Source organism: Plutella xylostella, chromosome 2, assembly GCF_932276165.1.
Source record: "Plutella xylostella chromosome 2, ilPluXylo3.1, whole genome shotgun sequence".
Classification (NCBI taxonomy): domain Eukaryota; kingdom Metazoa; phylum Arthropoda; class Insecta; order Lepidoptera; family Plutellidae; genus Plutella; species Plutella xylostella.
In genome coordinates, this window is record NC_063982.1 from 506,045 (window position 1) to 527,895 (window position 21,851).

General features: G+C 40.1%; 1 protein-coding gene across 3 annotated transcripts in view; it reads right to left on the reverse strand.

The window, feature by feature from the left end:
* Positions 1-1,073: 1,073 nt before the first annotated feature.
* LOC105394574 (beta-1,3-galactosyltransferase 2) overlaps positions 1,074-21,851 on the reverse strand; it is a 34,690-nt gene continuing 13,912 nt past the window's right edge. For 2 of the 3 annotated variants that reach the window (XM_048623250.1, XM_048623186.1), the window contains exons 6-9: positions 7,517-7,665; positions 4,759-4,936; positions 3,351-3,501; positions 1,074-3,278 (exon numbers count right to left, since the gene is read on the reverse strand). In XM_048623250.1, coding sequence (XP_048479207.1) covers positions 3,399-3,501; positions 4,759-4,936; positions 7,517-7,665 — 430 coding nt within the window. In that variant the 3' untranslated portion in view covers positions 1,074-3,278; positions 3,351-3,398. The remainder of the gene's footprint in view (positions 3,279-3,350; positions 3,502-4,758; positions 4,937-7,516; positions 7,666-21,851) is intronic. The other variant, XM_048623221.1, reaches the window with a different exon arrangement.

The following is a 21,851-nucleotide window of genomic DNA, read 5'->3' on the forward strand; positions in this document are numbered from 1 at the left end:
TAAAATATAAAAACTTTCAAGGTAAGATTATTCTAATTGGACAGTAAATCAAGACAAGCGCTTCCGTTATTCATATTCTGCAAAAAAATACCTTTTCAACGACGTATCACTCATTTCTATTGGTGCTGGTCCCAGCTTCCATATATTGGTGCCCATCATCATTTGTAATTTAGCAAGCTTGTTCTAGCGAATTTCTATTTTTTTTACAATATCTAAATGAGCATATTAGAGACATTTTAGTCTTTACATTTTCAGTTATACTAGTAGAATCATTAAAGAAAATAATAATATGCCTGGAAGAGATCGCTTTTAGCACGCAGGCTGCTTGTTTCTACCATGATAAAATATTTAATTTTCCCATCTGATTTGAGAGTGTGAATATCAGTACGCTGGCGTAGGACTTAATCTCATGTTAGGTAGATTTACTCCAGTGAGAAAATGGAATTTAGTGTGCTTACATCACAAAGTATATTTTATTTTATAGTGCTAAATATTATACATAATGATTGTACGAATATTATCAAAATCCACCATTAAAAAAGTTTAATGATTCTTCTATTACTAACACTCCTAGCTGCTTGCACTCAATTTTAATACGATTAATATCTTGGACCCAATTAATATTTAAGAAATAAAAATCATAAATAAAATTACACAACCAAATTTTACATGCATAAAAACCGAAAAAAAATAATTATAATGGGGCAGGCATTTTACTTTGGAAACCTTCATGATTATGTTTTTTGTTATTTTAATGGTTTTAATTATCCCTCTAAATTTAAGTATTTCAAGATGACACTTTATTTTTTTAAATTGGAGTGAAATACTATAAATTTATACGCAAGAATTTACGCTAAAAGGAGTGCTGTGTTAATGGTTACAATTTAGTTATTTTTTATGAGTTAGTTTCGCAACAACAAAGAAATATGCAATTTTTACTTAGGCGCGTGACAAATAGCAAGCAAACTGCCAGAGTCTCTGTACCATCAAGTTATGTTAATCAAATTTTAGCCCCGACGAAAAAGAGGGATGTTATGAGTTTAACGTTTCAGTTTATCTGTGTGTGTGGACTCCCTGGGCCTAAAAAGGTCATTCACCATAGAATGAATAGTGCTTTTACAAAAAGTAATAATAGTAATTAATATATCTGACATCATACGTGTCATACATAGTCCAAACACAACCAATAAAAAGTTTCAAAGTATAAAAATTATAGTAAATTTAAGTTATTTCAAAATGTAAATAAAACATAATGTATTATAAATGACTTCATTATATAAATTTGTTAACCTATTCTTTCTACATGTCTATGTATCTACATTTTGTTCGAGCCTTTAAAATATAATTGAGTGATTTAATAAACTATTAATAAAATTCATTAACGTATAATATTTTTCAAATTTCTATGAAAATTATATAAAAGTATAATAAAATAAATGTATTTTTGCTATTGCGTAATCGCTGGGCCAAATCGTCAGGCACTTTTTTATATAAAAATATTATCGTTATAAAAAACAGCTTTAAAAGCTTTTAACGCCAAAAAGAAAATACTTTTTTATTCAAAGCTTTTACCCAGGACTCTCGGGACGACATCTGGAAGTAACGTAAAGCAAAATAAACAACACAATAAAAAAAATGCAAAAAATATGTTCTTTTATAAAAAAGCGTTAGTGTAAAAAGCTTATTAGTTGTTTTTTTAACGGCAAGCACACAAGCAAGCTGATATTTTTATCGCTTTTAGATAATTCACAATTAATTAAATTAAGCTTATTTCGCGGAAATTTATTTCATTTCTCAAGGTAATAAAAGTGAATTTAATTTAAAGCGATAAAAAAACCCAAAAAAAAAACGAAAACACTAATGTGATTAAATGCACATGTTTCTAAGCCTTAACATAACAATTTAATAATAAATCTGTACATTACAAGGCATGTTAAATCAAACTAAATTTCAAATAAAAATATTATAACAATTTTTAAAACAAATACTTAAAATTTCGGAGCATGAAATAGAGATATGTTTACGTATTAAGACTTAAATATAAATATTATTTGAAACAAAACACGTCCAACAATTCATTTTATACCTAACTACTGCTAATATCTTATTATTACCGCTTTGCACTATATTAAGGCAATAATTATATTATAATTATTTAGTTACAATTACAAGCCAACGTTTACTGGTAACTATTGTATGAAGGTACAAACCAGGACAAATAAACCTGCCCCCCTACTCTTGAAAGGCAATGTATTGCGTCTGTCTTCCGTTCTCAACATTAAAAAAATCATAACTTCTCTTCAAAATCGATTTTACAAAAAGTAAAAATACGTAAATGTTCATCAAGATACGGCCTTTTCTTAGAACCTAGCAGTAAGAACCAAATACCTACAATGTACAATTTATTTTAGATTTAGTAAAAGTAATTTTTGACCTTTTTGCAAGTTAACTTCTAAATTGTAGGCATTATATTATTGATTCTAGGTTCTCCAAACAGGCATTACCCAGCTGATCATATTCGTATTTTTACTTTTTGGAGAAACGCTTCGAGAAGTTATGATTTTTTATATGTTGGGAACGCAAGATAGACGCAATATTTATCTTTTATAATTAATTACTATATTTTTATAATTATCACTCTGAAAGGGGTCAAGATTTTTTGCCCCATGCTGTACTATAATTAATGCATTCAAAATATACGTGTGTCAATACACAAATTTCTATTCATAACGATCTTGAGGTGTTCTGGTGGATTAATTGATATTCTACTAACCTTGCGACTGATATAAAATAACTTATTTGCGGAAAGCAATAGATAAATAGGTACATGCTATTTGCATTAAACTTAGTGTATACGAGATTCATCATTAATAACAGTATTTTTATAACTTGGAACGCATTCGTCAAAAAATTATCCTTCCTTCAGGGATTCTACACCGGAATTTCATTAAAAAATTTAAATTTTCGGACGGGTACATTTTCAAAAGTCAAAACTCAATTGAAATGATAGGCTTAAGATAATAATTATAAATAAATAATAATATCATTTTTAAAAGTGATTAATATCAGTGATGTCATGGCTTGTTTACCTAGTCTAAAGGGCTACTGTTAGCTAGCCTGTTTTTAAGCCCACTGCAATGTACCTATTTTGACATGAGCACCCCAGGGTTAAGTCAAGATTAGTGTAACTTTGGCGTAACCCTGGCTTAGAATAAATATGGGTTTAAGGCGTTTTGTTAGTACAGCTACCATACCACCACCGACACATTAGCAATTAACCATCCATAAACAGCGTCGCTGGCCTGTCAAACATCTGTCAGGAGATTTGCCAGGCGAGCGGCGATGCTTAAGGATTGTTAATTGCGAATGTTCGGTGGTGGTAACCCCACAGTGCGGCGTTATAGGATCGCTAGACTTTTTCCGAATTTAGTTAACTTTTTCGGCTGCACTTTCGGCCGTAGTCTTTCTCGTCTTACCTGGGTCAGACGCATTCTCTCACATCTGAAACAAATACATATTTTTCAGTAAATATATAAGGGTTGAGGCGTAGCACGGAGGTGGGTTGACATAAGCTGATGATGATGATGATGATAAGGGTTTCGTTGCCTTTCTTTTAGAAAATAAAGGAACACAGCGTTATACACCCCGCACTGTTACCTCAATACAAGTTAGCGTATATGCTATTTGTATGAAAACTAACGCCATCTGTTACCAATGTCAAAGCTAATGATGTTGATAATGGCGCCAATATAGCAATTAGCTTTAAAATTGCTCGACAGACAACCGGCGCTTGGTGTCCGGGGTGACGCGGTGTGACGTCACGGAGGCGAGCGGGCGCGGGGAAGAACTCCGCCATCTTATGTTTCCAAAAATCGAACTAAATCACCATCACACGGCTCTATCTAGCATCCATTAAACACATCAGTAATCCTTCAAGGTATCCTAGGTATCTACTACTTACAGCGCCATCTTGTGTCACGAAAACCGAACTAACTCACCACCCAACAGCACACACATGGAACGGTGAGTATCTCGAGAGCGACAAAATGTTCTCTGCATGATTCCCATTGAGGAATTCTTACTATAGTACGAATAGCTCTCTTCTGGCAAACAAAAGCCTTATGCGAATTATAGTCGTAACTATTACCCCATAACTTTACCACACAGCGCCATCTAGTATTCGCCACACTCACCAGTAATATAAACGTTCTATATCTATATTTCTCTCTCACCTGTCCACATGCTGAGTCCGCAGCATGGCGTCGGTGATCCGGCGCATAGCCTCGGGAGTGACGCGGTGTGACGTCACGGCGGCGTGCGCGACGCAGGGGGCGCGGCGCGGGGCGCGGGGGGAGAAGCCCGCCGTCTTATGTTTCCTAAACTAAATCACCATCACACGGCTCTATCTAGCATCTATTAAACACATATCCTCTAAAGTATCCTAAGTATCTATACTACCTACAGCGGCGTCTCAAAAGCTATTCATATTATACTATCGAACTCAACGAACATCAAATAGCGCCATCTCGTGTCACGAAAACCGAACTAACTCACCACCCAACAGCACACACAGCGCCATCTAGTATTCGCCACACTCACCAGTAATATAAACGTCCTCTATCTACAGTCTGTTGCAAAAAGGGCAATGCTATTTCGTGAATTTCCAAAAATCGTAGAACAAAAGGTGTTCAGAATGACCCCCTTTCGGCTTAATATACCCTTTTTGCAACACCCTGTATATTTTTCTTTCTCTCTCACCTGTCCACATGTTGTGTCCGCAGCATGGCCTCGGTGATCCGGCGCATAGCCTCGGGAGTGACGCGGTGTGACGTCACGGCGGCGTGCGCGACGCAGGGGGCGCGGCGCGGGGCGCGGGGGGAGAACCCCGCCGCCCCGGACGGCGCGATGGGGGGGGAGGAGCGGAGCGCGCACATACCTGCGGGGAGATATATATAATATAAATATAATATAAACACTCACACCTTGTACTAATGTACTCCCTTGCGTGGTAGGCAGAGGTGCATTGCTGCACCCACTTTTCGCCAGTGTTATGTTAGTCCCAATGTAATAGGGGGCGGGCCTATTGCCATTTTACGGGCACATCCAAGACCCGAGAACAAATATTATGGCTTTAAACAAATATCTACCTGCGGGGAGAATGGGGGGATAAGTCGTTATTATTATTATTATACCTGCGGGGAGAATGGCAGAAAAGGATCGTATGATAAGTCTTTATTATCATTATTTAATTACTAGCTGAACCCGCAAGATCCGCTTCGCCTTTAAAAAAAATCCGTGGGAATTCCGCGATAAAAAGTAGCCTATCCAGGGTGTCAACTAAAAAAAAAAACTACTACTAACTCCATACCAAATTTCGTTAAAATCAGTTCAGCCGTTTTGACGTGAAGAGACAACAAACATACACGTACAAGTACTCACCACCTTTTTAATATTAGTAGGAAGTAGGATTAAATTATTTCTTGTTATCTGCACAAGTATATTGGTGCAAAGGCGAACTTAATTCTAGTACTTCTCTACCAGTTTACCTTTGATGATGTTGAAAAAGTAAATGGTGGTGCGAGAGGCATTATGCACTTACAAATGTCCTCTACATGGAAGTAGGATTAATTATTGTGTGACCTAGGTTGCCTAGAATTGTATCGAATTTACCGGTTAGCGCCATCTAGCGTCACCAAACTGAACTAACACACCATCACCCAGCGCCATCCAGTATCCACCACACTTACCAGTAATATAAACGTCCTTCAAGTGTCATAGGTGTCTAATCTACTTACAGCGTCCCCAAATAGTATCCTAGGTCTCTAATCTACTTACAGGGTAAAACAAAAGTAACTTTAAAAACCATCAAATAGCGCCATCTAACGTTACTAAACCGAACTAACTCAAACAGCGCCACCTACCACACTCACCGGTGACACAGACGTCCTCCAGATGCTCTTGGGCGTGTGGAGCGCGGCGCGGTACAGCGCGTGCGCGGCGGCGGCGCTCAGCGCGTAGGCCGTGCCGGAGAGGGAGCGCGGGCACACGCGCCCCGAGCACGTGCAGCGGGGGGGGACTGGGCACAGGCTTTGTACAGAGAGGAAGGTGAAAACTTAAAAGCGCTTACTTTTTTTTTACTTTGCTGAACCAGCGCTCTGATAAGCGCGGGAATAATATATGTAGTAAAAGTAAGCGCTCATTAGTTTCTTTCTGTAGTATGCAGGCTACAATTCTAGCCACCTAGTGTCACCAAAACCGAACTAACTTACACATCGCTATCTAGCTGCCATCGCACTCACCAATATAAACGTCCTCCTCTAAAACGTCGTCGTCCTAGTCTAATTCCGTCTCTAATCTACTTAACTATAGCGTCAGAAAAGCTTCAATATTCATATACTATTGCTTTCTAGTACGGATAAAACAGAACTAATAAGTTAATTCTGTTTTATCATTAACAGCGCCATCTAGCGTCACAAAAATTAACTAACTCGCCATTAAACAGCGCCACCTCCCCACTCACCGGTGACATAGACGTCCTCCCTCCTCTCTTGGGCGTGTGGAGCGCGGCGCGGTACAGCGCGTGCGCGGCGGCGGCGCTCAGCGCGTAGGCCGCGCCGGAGAGGGAGCGCGGGCACACGCGCCCCGAGCACGTGCAGCGGGGGGGGACTGGGCACAGGCTTTGTACAGAGAGGAAGGTGCAAACTTAAAAGCGCTTACTAGTGTAAATACACTAGGTTTCCTATGGCTTTATACAGTGAAAAAAAGCAGATTTTTTCATACTTAGCCGAACCAGCGCTTTTAAACGCGGGAAACGTATCTATAGTAAAGTAAGCGCTTATAAGTTACTAGCTTTTTTTCTATAGTATGCAGTATATAACTAATCAGCGACTATCAAATTCCCCGGTAAGCGCCATCTAGTGTCTGAATGAACTAGGTTTCCTATGGCTTTATATAGAAAGGAGAAAGAAGCTTTTTTTATTCTTCGCCAATCCAGCGCTCTTATAAGCGCGGGAATAATATATGTAGTAAAGTAAGCGCTTATCAGTAGGTATCCAGCTTTCTTTCTGTAGTATGTAGCCTATAGCTCAAATCTGCGACTAACTTACAAACTCACCGGGAAGCGCTATGTAGTGTCACTAAAACCGAACTAACGCACACAGCGCCGTCTAGTGTCCGCCACACTCATCAGTAATATACCTAAACGTCCTCCAAATGCCCTAGGTTTCTGATGTACTTACAGCGCCCATAAAACTATCCATATTTTATCAGTATCATATACATATAACGCCTTCTAACACGGATAAAACAGGAGGAAAACAAACGAACATCAAATAGCGCCATCTAGTGTCTAGAACCCGGAACTAACCCAAACAGCGCCATCTATCACACTCACCAGTGATATAAACGTCCTCCAGATGAAAATATAGCTCGACAATGTAGGAAACGACGAACAGCGCCATCTAGCGTCATTAAAAGGAACTAACTCACCATCAAATAGCGCCATCTAGCCACTCACCAGTGATATAGACGTCCTCCAGATGGAAGTATGGCGTGTGGAGCGCGGCGCGGTACAGCGCGTGCGCGGCGGCGGCGCTCAGCGCGTAGGCCGTGCCGGAGAGGTAACGCGGGTACACGCGCCCGGAATACATGTAGCGGGGACTGAACCTGGGGGAAAAGAAAGAAATTCAGTGATAGCATTGACTTATACAGGGTTATTGGTAAGTAGACCTGATCCTTTCAGGAGGGGATAGAGGAAGGCATTTCCATTTCCAGTCGATTGAACCCAATAATGCATTATCCGAAACTTAACCTTGCCAAAAATTGCCAAAATTTTATGCTTAAAACCGTAAATAAAAAAACAAGCCATATTTCAATAATTTTTCTGGTTATTTGCATAAGTAACACTAGTCAAGCAAATCCCTTTATTTTAGGATCACACACACACGTTTTTAATGGAATAGGAAATATAGGAAGTCTTATATGGTGGTCAGGAAACACAACCATACCGCGATGTAGAAATATTACATCAGCGCCATCTAGTGAAAATCACGGTAAACAAATTCTTTAAACATTTCGCCCCCCAAGGACTATTAATGTCCTTAATAAAAAGAAAGATAATCTGGAAAATATCATCATCAATAAAGGGAACAATACAATCTTTTATGGTTAATATTTAGTGTTTACAATTAACTTGATATACAGGGTGTCCCAAAAGTCAACGTCATCCCTTAAAGAGCTGATAGGTCAACTCATGAGAGGCCAGAATATCACAATATGACCTTAGTAAAAACTCGATAATTTTCGAGATATTGACACTTTTATAAATTTGCTGAAAATCGACATCTTGGATCAGTTTTTTGCGTGCCGCCGGTACAAAAATCCATATTGTTAGAATTTGTTTGGTGTTGCATCACCCTGTATAGCCATGCTATTGATCGCAGTCAAAAAAAATATCGAGTAAAGCTGTATGTTTAAAAAAAACACGGTTTTCAAAGTCATAAAAGGTAATCGTATTTTTTTATAAACAACTTTGACTCTACATACTGAAAAAAAAATATACGACGCAAACCTGGCACCTTATTTGAAAAGATTGCTCATTTAATGCAGTTTTCAAAATGGTATGAAACGTTGCTATTGTTTCAATTAAAAAAAAAGTTATTGCTATTTTAGTACAAAACGATCTTGATGTAAAATTGTTTGAAGGAAATTTATCTGACTGAATTTATTAAGGGTAAGTCATGTTGGAATGAGTAAAAGTAAAATAGGTGGTGTGGCCGGCAGTGGGAAAAGAGACAACGTTGTCACAGTTAATAAAAAAACGCATTTTGAGTATCTTTCTCGAAAAAAGTGGACTATAGCAACTCCACATTCCCCATAAATGTAGCGCATGGTAACGTACATTCCTGAGTAGTACAAATGTGTGATATTGTACAAGTAAAACTGCTTACACATGTACATTGTACACCCACAGTATCCAAAAAAGGGACAGATCAGTTTGTCATTAACATTACCTCTAATTACATGTTATTATTTTAAAGTTATTGTTAAACAAAACCAAACTCTCAAAATTATGATTATGACCATTAATGAGTATTATTTTTTGCTGATTATGTACTTAATATAATAATGTGGTGTTATAATTTTGAGAAATAAAAATAAAAGTCAATAAAGGTATTTTTTTTCAAATAAGGTGTAAAAAACGCAAAATATGTTTTATAAGAGTTTGGTAAGTTTTTTCTTAGCTATTTTTGCGTCATCTATGTTGCCACGGCTGACCCCGCAACCTATTTTACTTTTACTCATTCCAACATGACTTACCCTTAATAAATTCAGTCAGATAAATTTCCTTCAAACAATTTTACATCGAGGTCGTTTTGTACTAAAATAGCAATAACTTTTTTTTTAATTGAAACAATAGCAACGTTTCATACCATTTTGAAAACTGCATTAAATGAGCAATCTTTTCAAATAAGGTGCCAGGTTTGCGTGGTATATTTTTTTTACAGTATGTAGAGTCAAAGTTGTTTATAAAAAAATACGATTACCTTTTATGTCTTTGAAAACCGTGTTTTTTTTTAAACATACAGCATTACTCGATATTTTTTTGACTGCGATCAATAGCAGGGCTATACAGGATGATGCAACACCAAACAAATTCTAACAATATGGATTTTTGTACCGGTGGCACGCAAAAAACTGATCCAAGGTGTCGATTTTCAGCAAATTTATAAAAGTGTCAATATCTCGAAAATTATCGAGTTTTTACTAAAGTCATATTGTGATATTCTGGCCTCTTATGAGCTGACCTATCAGCCCTTTAAGGGATGACGTTGACTTTTGGGACACCCTGTAGGTAGTCAGGCATTGAATTTTAGTAAAACAGGTGGTTAACAATTTCAGTTTGTAAAAAATGTGACGTATGTAACGTATGGAGGACAATAATTATCATTAATTTTACAGTTTATACAATAAGACTAAATTTAAGAGGTAAGTAACTAGTTACATTCTATGTTGTTTACATACGTAAATGTATATAAAATCAAATCAAATAACCCAAAGAATTTAGCAATAGCATCAAGTATAATGAGTTCGATTACAATAGTTTCCTTAGTGTCCATAACAATTTTCATTTCGAATTTATCACTTTGTGGTCACCATTGAACACTACTTTAATATTCAATTAACTTTGAAAATTCAACACTTTGAGGAATTTCACTCATCAGTTCATCACTAACTCACTATGAGAACCATTTGTGTAAGGCTTGCCTAAGCCTCCACGTGAGAGACGCTGTATCATTCGTTTTCGCAGCATTACTGAATGTTTCTCAGTGGATGCTCTCATCAACAATTCATCTCTGTTCATTGGTGTCCTCAAAGTAGGTTCTTTTTCAGTAAATTCTTCGCGTTAACAATGTGCAATTTGGTGTAAGGTATGTCTCCGTGTAAGTAAATATCATGTATCTTGTTGTGAAGGTGGATAAATAAGAAGCTCTTCATTAATGCTGTTTGCTTTCACAGGTTTAGCGATTCCACCAACGATATCTTGAAGTTTTGTTTTTATTACTGCATGTTCAGGTAAGTAGTAGGGTTTTCTATCATCTAATCTTTCTTTTTCTGTTTCAGGTACTTTCTCCGTGTGTAACAGATTACTGCTCTTTGTATTTATTCATGAATTTATCTTTAATTTCAGGTATTTTTTCCAGTTGCAGTAATCGTGTTAGATCAGCGTTTCGAGTGTGAGTTTTCTTGTGTTGCTCTTCACACTGAATCTTTTTGTTAGACATCGACTTCTTTTCAGGTAAGTACTCTTTTTTGTCTTGGAACTGATCTACTTTAAACCTTATATGTGCCACAACAATATTGTGTGGTTGTGCGTCAGTTGGCGTAACTCTTCCAGATATGATCCAGCCCAGTCGGGAATTGAGAGCAATCAAGGAGTTGTGTCTTTTTATTCCATCTAGAATTATTTGTGCATGTACTTCTGCACCAAGCAATACGTCTATTGATCCTGGCTTGTAATATTGTGGATCGGCAAGTTTCATACATTCATGAGTAGGCCAGGTATCTTCAGAAAACTCTTGTGATGGTAACAAGGAGGAGGGTTTTTTAAATACGTATGCGTTGGTTGTGTTTTGTTTATCTTCGTTTTCTTGTGTTGAGCAGAGTGTCAATTTCACCATAGACTTTGTGGATACCACTGATGTGTCTGATATACCTGTGATTTTGCCATCTACGTAAGTTCGATCAAGACCGAGGAGTTGTGCAGCTGCTTCAGTGATAAAAGACGCCTGTGATGCTTGATCAATAAGCCCTCTTAGTGTGTGTGTTTTTCCATACTTTGAAGTAACTGAGATCAAGGCAGTCGCTAAAAGAACTTGTTCGCTGTCAGATGTGTTTGTGATGGTCTGAGTCTTCATTGTCACCGCTTCATCTTTCTCAGGCTCTTTTTCAGCTGTTCTGAAGTTATCGTACGTAACGTGTAGTAAGGTATGGTGACGTCGACCACATTTTCTACAGCTTGTGATTGAGCGACAGTCTTTCAGTCTGTGTCCCTTGACTAGGCATTTGAAGCAGATCTCGTTTTCCTTTATGAATTCTTGTCTATGTGGTATATCTAGTGCGGCAAAGTCTTTACAGTGGCAAACATAATGATTCTTGTGACAAAAAGTGCATTCTATTGTGTGTACTTCAGTGACAAATGATTATAACGGATGTAGCCTTTTGTGTTTGTGGTGGTGGTCTTATGTATTCTGGTTTGTATGCAATTTGTGATTTTGACATTATTTCCATTGATCTGAATCTAGTTTCTAAGTACGCAGATAGTTGTGTGAATGTGGCTATATCAGTAGAAGATCCAAGTGACTGTTTTTTTTTTTTTTTTTTTTTAAAGATTTTATTATCACTCCACAGACTTTATGTCCGTGCCTTTTTGAGAGATCAATATATTGTGAGAGTTTGGTTGTTTTTTGTCTTCATCTTTTAACTACTCACTACTCAATGTGGAAGCTTATAATATATATATTTTATCTTTTATATATATATACCTATATATCATTAATAATTTTTTTTTTTTTTTGCACTCCTGGAGGAAAATCTACACAGACACCTGGGAAGGGGACCCAGGTAGTGTCGGCCTTTAACCGACTAAAAACCCCCAGTTGTGCATTTCTTGTTTTTTTTTTTTTTTTTTTTTCTTTGTTTCACACAGTCACACTTACAATTATAATGGCAACAAACATTTGAAGGGTAGGGCCAGTGTCAGCTGTCTTCAGAGAACTTAACAGACGCCTGTCAGTGGCCACACACTCCTTTTGTCATCGCTGTTGTTTTGCCTGGTGTTAATGTGTGACAGTGTTCTTAAAACTATCTTAATTTTATTGGTTAGTTCTTATACAGATAATATTAATTCATGATATACTATACAATACCTACATATCAAAACTATACAATACATGCTATATACTATACATAACAAAACTATAAAATACATGCAATACGGTTTGGCCGTCAATATAAAATTAAAATCAAAATTCTCCTATTCCGCTCCATTTTGCGTTGCCAAAAGCCTTGATTGCTGGGCAACGACCTCTTTGTCCCGATTTTTTATTGCCATCTTTAGGTTGTACTCGAGGATCCGTTTCTTCGGTGCTGTTATTGCCGTTTTAGCGAGGTTGCCGATAGCGTCCTCGGTGTCATCCGCATAGTAGGTGCAGGCGGAGGTGTGCCTCGACAGCGCCACTACTGCGTGAGGTATGCTATCGTGCAACTTTATTTTATCTTTTGTTTTTATGATAATGACGGATTCGTACGTCAATCCCTGTGCTTCGTGTATGGTTAAGACGCGTGATCCCGTTCCTTCTCCAAACCCTTGGCTGGTCAGGGTCTCTTTTTCTTCCTGTGTATGCGTCAGGAATAGAGTGTTGGTTTGGGATTTTGGAATTGCTGCGTCTGTAAACCTTTTCAGCTGCAGGGATTGGATACGCGTTGTGGCTGCGTATATGCCTGAGTATACTTCTCTTAGGGCGTATGCAACATCCATGGGGTTTCTGTATGAGCACAACAGCTCCTGGGTGATGTTTGCTACCAGTGTTGGGCGACTGTACCTTAGTTCGAATAGGTTCTCTCTGTCTATGTACGGTAGCTGGTTGATGTCTCCGATTAGAGCAATATCACTGGCACGGGACAGGCGGGCGGCAATTACGATTGCCCCGAAATGGTTCATCAGGGCCTCGTCAATTATCAGGCGTTGGCATCCGACATGTTCTCTAAAGCCGTTTACTAGGACTGATGCCATCGTACGTACCCTAGTTCTAACCATGTCCCCGATCCTATGCGCTAGCCTGTTTCGTATATCGACGGCCGCCTCAGTTGTCGTGGTGATAATGGTGTCTTTGCTCACATCGAAGTTATTTACCACCCAGGTTGTCTTCCCACATCCAGGTACCCCGTTCACCCAAGCGATGGTGGGCATCGTCCAGCTATTCCAGGTAGCGTTAATGGTTTCCACTTTTGCTAGGATTTTGTCCTCTAGCATAATCCTGGTACACTGAGCTACGACCACCATTTGGTTGTTGTGTGGGAGAGTGAGTTTCGGGATGTTGCGTTCCCAGGGCACGAATCCGCATTCCTCGCTATAAGCCGCCATATACGCTCCAGTCATTTTGCCTCTGAGGACTTGGCAACTACTGTTATCGTATATGCAGGCTTCGGCCTCCTCGAGTAAAACTTTTAGCCGGCTTTCGTTCTCTTGCCTGTAGGTCTGCATGATCGTTTTGCAGGACAAGAGATTTACCTGCTTTGTGGCGGTTGTAATTGCCATAAATTCGATGGCGGCATTCTCTAGATGGTCGTTTGAGGTGGTAGCTGTTTTCAGCTTCGGTGGGACCACCTGGCCCATATCCGCTCGAGTAATTTTCCTCTGGGCAAGCCTTTTTCCAGTTTTAGGTTCTCTGGAGATTTGGCGCCTCTCGGGTGTCCTCTGTGGTTTTCCTATAAGGCTTGAGGCAGCTGCTTTAAAAGCCTGGAGGAACCCTTGGACACGCCCTTGCGATGTTAAATTGTGCATCCTCCTTTCCATGTTCCGTTGTTCTGAAGCGGCGACAGCCCCAGCGGTCATCCTCTCCTGTAGGCGTTCAGATCCGGTGACCAAGTATTCGGCTTGTTGGTGGCAGTTGTCAATGCCCCTCGCAAGTATATGACCTTTGAGAAAGCTTAGATCTTCGCCTCTGTCCTCGTACACCACTATTTCATGATGTTTTGAGGCTTTTAGGCAACCCAGCTGGTCAACAATTTCGCCTTTCCTATACTCGATCACCATTGCGTCTACGCTTATTATCCTGGGGACGTTACTGTCTAGCGCTATCTCTCCAAGCTTACTGAGCCATGAGCATGCCTGAACGAACGGGGTGTCGTCGGCCCACTCGAATAGTGCGATGGTCTTGTTACGCCATCGCACTAGTCTGCAGGGCTGATTTCCCACTAGGGTTACTGGCAATGCGTCGTAGGCTTTACGCTTCATGGTAGCCTTCGATGTGCTCCCATTTAGGAGAGAGGCTAGGCCGGGTGATATGGCCACGCTCTTTCGCGCCCCTGAGATACAGAAGCTGATGCCGAGTCTTTCACTGCTTCCGTCCATGAACAGAGCCACGCTTCGGAGTCTTAGTCTAGCTTCTCCTTTTTCTCCACAATCCAACAGCTGATGTGTTGCTGTTTCTTTAGGAGTTGCTTGTGGTGGTGCTGTGATGGTTGTGACTGAGGCTTGATATACTGGTATTGATTGCGGGTCGGGGCGGGGTATGGTGCTGTTTCTCCTGGCTGCTACTCTGAAGACACGATCTGAATAAGATAGAAAATGAGGTCTATGCTTGGTGTCTGCCAGAATATCTTTTAATTCTGACTCCACCAAATTCCTGTCTATCAATGTCTCCAGATCTTGTCTTGCAGCAAGGAAACGGGGGCAGTCGAGAATTATATGCCAGACCGATTCAATGATGTTGGGGTCGCATTCACATTCTGGGCTTTCTTTGAGTTTAAATCTGTACAAATACTCTCCCATCCCCCCATGTCCAGTCAGCATTTGTACGTGAGCAGGGGTCAGTTTGGCACTTCGCGTAATCCGGTAAGCTTGGTTGACATCCGGTAAGAATTTACGCGTGACTGCTCCTGTACTGGATGTCGCATATCGGTCTTGCCATTTCCGGACCGATTCCTCTCTGATCTTTTTCCTGACATAGGACAGGGGGACTTTGTCATAGTCGTGGGAGGTGCTTTGTAGAGCTGCCGTTTTGGCGAGCTCATCGGCTCTTTCGTTCCCGGCAGTTCCAATGTGTGCCCTCAGCCAGAACATTTTTATCTCCCTGCCCTCGCACACGACCCTCGCAATGTTTTCCTTTATGCTTCTTGCCAGGGGGTGGCTCAGTTTCGGATTTCGGAGCAGATCGAGTGATGATCTCGAGTCGCTCAAGATGTTCACTTTGTTATCCGTACTAGAGCTCACCAGTCTTGTTGCCCTGTGAAGGGCATAAAGTTCCGATTGGAAGACCGTGCACGACGGGTGGAGACCAAAAGTCTCGGACAGTTTTTCTTTTCCATCCTCCCACCAACTTAGGGCGGCGCCGACTTTTCCCTCTATCTTGCTTCCATCCGTGAAGATTTGGGAACCGGTATGCAACGGGTTGGTGTTTTCAAAGAACTCGTAGTTGGTAGAGGTAAGTGTGGACGGATGTGGTAAGTCCAGGTACCCTACTTTCCGTTCGAGCTCTTTGCCTGGCGGGAGGTAGTCGGTTGACAAAAGTTTTTTGGATTTGTACAGATTTGCTGCCTCCTGTATTCTGAGATCGAGAGGCAGCAATCCCGATAGTGCCAGTGCAGATGTGAGCGACACTGTTCGGTAGGCTTTGCATATTTTCTGCGCGAAACCTCTTTGCAGCGAGAACAGTTGTTTTTTGTTCATTTCCAGTTCAACGGCTTCCGACCAGACGCTTGCGGCGTATGTCATGATGGGCTCCACTACTGCGATGTATATTGTCCTCACAATTTCACCGTTAAGTCCCCAGGTTACTTTCGCCGCTCGCGCTAGCTGTTTGTAAATATCCGCTGCCTTTTTACACTGAGCGGTAATATGAGCTTTAAAAGTTAACCTGCGGTCTATGATGAGGCCCAGCAGTTTTATTTCCTCTACGAGATTAATTTTTGTGCCAGCCATGGATAGTTGGGGTAGATCGTACTTCATCTTCTTTGTTAGTAGCATCGCGTTGGTCTTATGCGGTGCGAAGTTGAGTTTGTTCCGAGTTCCCCATTCCACTATTCCATTTAGTACTTTGTTCGCTGACTCCTCTAGGGTGTTTACTGCTTGACCTGTGAAGACAAGGGCCACATCATCTGCGAAAGCTTGGCAATACACTCCCTCAGCCTCTAGTTTGTGTAGCAGTGAGTCGAGTATGATGTTCCAGAACGTCGGTCCTCCTATGGAGCCTTGGACACATCCTTTAGTGGTTCCCTTCTCACATGCTGCACGAGCGTAATTGACCTTGATTTTTCGGTCACTGAGATAAGAGCATACCATCTCGTACAGATTTCGTGGGCACCTTTTCTTTGTCAGTTGATGTTTTAAAGCGGGCCACCATGCGTTGTCGAAAGCACCCTCTATGTCCAGGGAGATGAGAATGACGATGTTTTTACTGTTTATTCCCTCTCTTAGGTGTTCTACGAGGTCATAGAGGGCGTCTTCGGTTCCTCTCTGAGGCATGAAGCCGTACTGTTTTATGTTAAGCGTCGGTAAGATATGCCACTGGAGGCGACTGACCATTAGTTTTTCAACAATTTTTCCGAGAACTGAGAGTAACCCTATTGGTCTGTAGGATTTTGGGTGTGTATAGTCCTCTTTGCCAGCTTTCCGCAAGATAACCACGTGGGCCGTTTTCCATTGGGATGGGAAATGTTTAAACGATAAGCACTTATTGGCTATCGCCATGAACACCTCCCTATCGCACTGAATGGCTGCGCCACAGATATCGGCAGTGAAGCCATCGGATCCGGGGGCTTTTTTTGCGTTCATTGCTTGTAGCACGAGGTCTATTTCTGCGGCAGTAAATGGTGGATCGTCATCTTTAAGATCCTGAGGTATGTTCTTTGTTTTTTCTCTCAGTTCCGCATGGAATAGTTGGTCGGTGCTTACGGAGTCATCTGGGTAGAATGTCTTGGCTAGGAGTTCCGCCGACTCTTGGGGGGATAACGTGTTGCCCGCAGGGTCTCTTAGAAGCATGTCTTCCTGCTTGCCGGAGGTTTTCTTTATGACCCTGTAGATTTTGTCCCACATGCTTTCTTTTTCCTGAGTCGTACAGAACTCCTTCCAACTTTGTGTTTGGGCTTTCTCGGCTTGCTCGGAGTACTCTACTTTGGCTTTTTGATACTCTTCTATGACGTGAGGCATTCTGGAAGCAGCAGCATTCCTTATTCTCCTTTTTTTCCTCAGAACATCTTTTTTTAGATCTTCAAGCGACTTTGACCACCATGGGGGCTTGAGTTCCCCGTTCCATTTTCCTGCGGTTGGGATGGTTTTTTCGCAGGCTGCATGGATGGCTTCAGTATACGCTGAGATCATCTTTTCAAGATCTTCTGGGTTATCACACTCTTTAACAGAGGAAATTGTAATGTTTTTCTCAACTAGGAGCTGTTTCAGTTTTGACGCAAATTTCGACCAGTTCGCCTTTCTGGTGTTATAGATACGCGTTGTGATTGGCTTGAGATGTTCTAGTGCCTTTCCCGTGCGCATTGCGAAAGTGATAGCATTGTGGTCTGAAGTTATGAGATTTGCGTCGACTTTCCACTCCTCGATCTTACCCAGAAGGGACGTACTGCAGGCGGTAACATCTACCCTGCTTTTGCAGATTTTTCCATTTCTGTAGGTTTCGAAGGTTGGTGTGTCTCCTGTGTTGAGAATATGGAGGTCCATTTCTGTTAGGAATGAGCTGTATGCCGCTCCTCTGTCATTTTCCGAGACGCTACCCCACCAGTGACTCCATGCATTAACGTCGCCTGCTACAATAAGGTTCCGCGTGTTCAATTTGCCACAGAATGTCTTTGTCCTCTGAATATACGGATCTATTTCCTGATCCCCCTCAAAGTAGACTGATACCAGGCCCAGTTTTGTCCCCCCCCCGATCACCATGGCTGCTGCCTCGGTTTCCGTGACCAACTGTGGGTCGTGGATTACCTCCAGCTGGTCACCGAAGACGATGATGGCTGCCTTTACTGGTTTTTGTCGGTTAAGGGTACACTGGATAAGGCGTGTTCCTGGTTGTTGACTGTTCCCAAAGCTTGTGTGACTCCATATCGAGCTTTGCAACAACAATGTGTACTATAATGGCATCCCAGCTACAGGTATCAATCTGAAGGTTTTGTAATGAATTTAGGCATTCCTTTGTGGTGTCGAGTAAATCTTTTGTACTTCGAACACATTCATTCGATATCTTCTTCTGATTTAGTAGGCGATTCAGTATTGTGTTTACAATAATTCGTTTGTTATTGTAACGATCTTCTAACGTTTTCCATGCTGCGTCATAGTTTGCATCTGTCAGTGAGAAGTGCTTGAGTAATGGTTGAGCTTCTACTGTTAGGCTAGATTTCAGGTAATGGTGTTTCTCTATCTTTGATAATTCAGTGTCATTGTGTATTAGTGCTATGAATAAATCTCTGTAACTCATCCAATCATTGTAATTTCCAGTAATTTCATTGTAATGTAAGTGGGTATCGGTATAGGAGGTAACTTTGTGCGTTTGATAGAAGTTGTGTAATTTTTTGCAGTGTTTCTGTCAATCAAACAATCTTTGAGTAAAGTTTTAAGTTCTAAGTATGCCTCTTCCGCTGTATCGAAATTCTCGTGTATGTCAAGTCTTATTTCTGCTAGGACCTCATCTGTAGGCGACCGAATGGCGTAGTGGTTAGTGACCCTGACTACTGAGCCGAAGGTCCCGGGTTCGATTCCTGGCTGGGGTAGATATTTGTTTAAAACACAGATATTTGTTCTCGGGTCTTGGATGTGCCCGTAAAATGGCAATAGGCCCGCCCCTTATTACATTGGGACTAACATAACACTCTGGCGAAAAGTGGCTGCAGCAATGCACCTCTACCTACCCCGCAAGGGAGTACATTAGTACAAGGCGTGAGTGTGTGTGTGTGTGTGCGACCTCATCTGTGACTGTTTTATTGATTTCGTTGTATTGTGTGTTAAACAATGTCCAATAGCCTTCTAGTGTTTCCATGCGTGTTTCGATGTAACCCACTGTGTATCTAGTCTGAGGCGTCTTCTTAGTGTTACTTAATAGCTTAGCTATTCTTTCTGATAAGAGACGTTGTGATTGACAGAGTTTCGCCATAGTTGCAATTCAGTCCGAAATCAATAATAAAACTTGAAATTTTCGAAGTTAAAAATTCGTTGAAATTTTGTCAGAGTCCAAAATTGCAGAAATTTTTCTAAGTGGTTGAAAAAAGCACTGGGATCAAAGGTAAACTTCAAAACAAGTGACGATTGCTCTGGTACTCTTTTTACTTACCCAGAGATCACGACTTAACCACTTTTTCACTTTGGCACATTTCACATTTGTCACATTTTATATTGCACTTTTTACATTTATTTCCGAAGGACCAAATAGTCAAGTAAAACTCTTTAAAGTAAAGTTGTGTACATCAGCTTAAAAACATGGTCAACTAATAAGCTTTCAAACAAAGTAATTCAATATCAAATCCATTTGGGTATCACCAAGATATGGCCAAAACAACCAGAGAAATCGGAGAAAACTCAACAGGGGTTACCATACTAAAGTCAACAGGACTGAAAACGATCACACTTTTTACCTTTAAATTGGGCTAATTTTGTTAGTTTTCCTGTTGAATTTTGACCGTCTGGGCTGGTTGTTTTGGCCATATCTTGGTGATACCTTAATCGATTTGATATTGAATTATCTTGTTTGAAAGCTTATTAGTTGACCGTGTTTTTAAGTTGAAGTGCACAAAAAAATTCATATGTAATTCTTTTTTAATTTAATTTATTTGTTTTTGCGTTTTGAATATTTTTTTAAAATGTTTAACTATTATGAGTTTTTTTTTCTAATTTAAGTCGAATAATGCACATTTGATAATTTTAATTAGTTTATTAAGGTGTTAATTATGCAAACCAACAAAAAAGTTATTGAAATAGGGATAGTTTTTTTTATTTTCGTTTTTAAACATGAAATTTTGGCAAAAAAATTAAAAAACCTTAAATATTAAATATCTTAGAAATGGTTAAGTTTCGGATAATGCATTATTGGGTTCAATCGACTGGAAATGCCTTCCTCTATCACCTCCTGAAAGGATCAGGTCTACTTACCAATAACCCTGTATATAACTAGCGGTTCATGCGAGCTTCGCTTCGCCTTAAAAAGTTTTCCCGTTGGAATTCCGCGATAAAAAGTAGCCTATGTGTTAATCGAGGGTTCCAGCTAACTCCATATCAAATTTCATTTCAATCGGTTCAGACGTTTTGACGTGAAGACAAACTCACAAACTTTCGGCTTTATAATATTAGTAATGATAAGAAGTTGGACTAGCGTAAGGACAGAGCCAACCGCTCAAGAAAATGGCACCCTCGCGCTGGCCCCAAAATCGGGTTCCGCTCATCTCGCATAATCTTTATTGACCAAAACTCATTTCGCATAACTCGTATGGTCTAAACTTTTTTTGCCGAACCATCACTTTGCCAAGACTTATGTGGCATAAGGCTCGTTTCGTCTAAAACTCTTTAGGCACAATCTTTAAACACCTAAGTTTCGTTTGCTCAAATTTATGTTCGTCTATACCTATGTATAATCTTGTTTCTCGTAATGTTATCTTAATAAATAATATATTAAGTATGTAGTAAATGTACAAATTGTGGTATTTTTCTCCTACATCCCGAAAATCACGATATTGTATGATCAAAAAATCGAAAGTTAACGACCAATATAATTATTACAAACCCCATGAGATCGAAACCTAAAGATAGGTGCGACGACGAGCAAAGCGAGGAGGAGCGTGTTAGGTGCACATGTTCATCAAAACCAAAGCGGAGCGTTTTCCAAACAGCGGAAACAATACAAGGCACCAGTTTGCGCTATGTAGGGAGACTAGGGAGACGCTCCGTCAAAGTTAAAGCCAAACGAATATTATTACTTTGTATAAACCTAATAAACCTATACCATAGCATTATTAGGCTATTCAAGATTTGGCCATACCATTATTAGGCTAAACAATGTTATGCGAAATAACTTTTTACTAAACGAGATTTATGCCATACGATTTTCGGCGTAACGAGACTTTGACCAAACGTTACTATGCAATACGAGATTAGGCAAATAAATCTTATGCCAAAAAAGGTAGAACCCCCAAAATCTCATATCATCAGCACGACCCATAACGTCCCGTTAAAAAAGAAACCTAACTTCCTTTTGAAAACCTTTTTTCCATAAACGTTACACGCCCTCTTTATGATGATACAAATTTTTAGGACCTATCTCCCAATCCCAATATCCAGTACCTAGAATAAAACTGTAAACTGCAGTTTCTGGCGGAAACGTCTTCAGTTTCCACATTCTAGGTACCGGGTATTGGGAGGTAGGTTCTCAAAATTGGAATTATCATGAAGCGGGTGTGAAACGTGGCAGTTAGGAAAGTTACGATTGAATGAGTGCGTGCGGGACACTAATTTCGCAAGAAATTCTCAACTAAACTTGAAATTTAAAAGGTTGGACCTTAGTTTTTATAGACCTTCATCATCATCATCAGGTCCTGGGATCCCTAATCAGGGACACACACCGTTTATAGACCTAAATCTT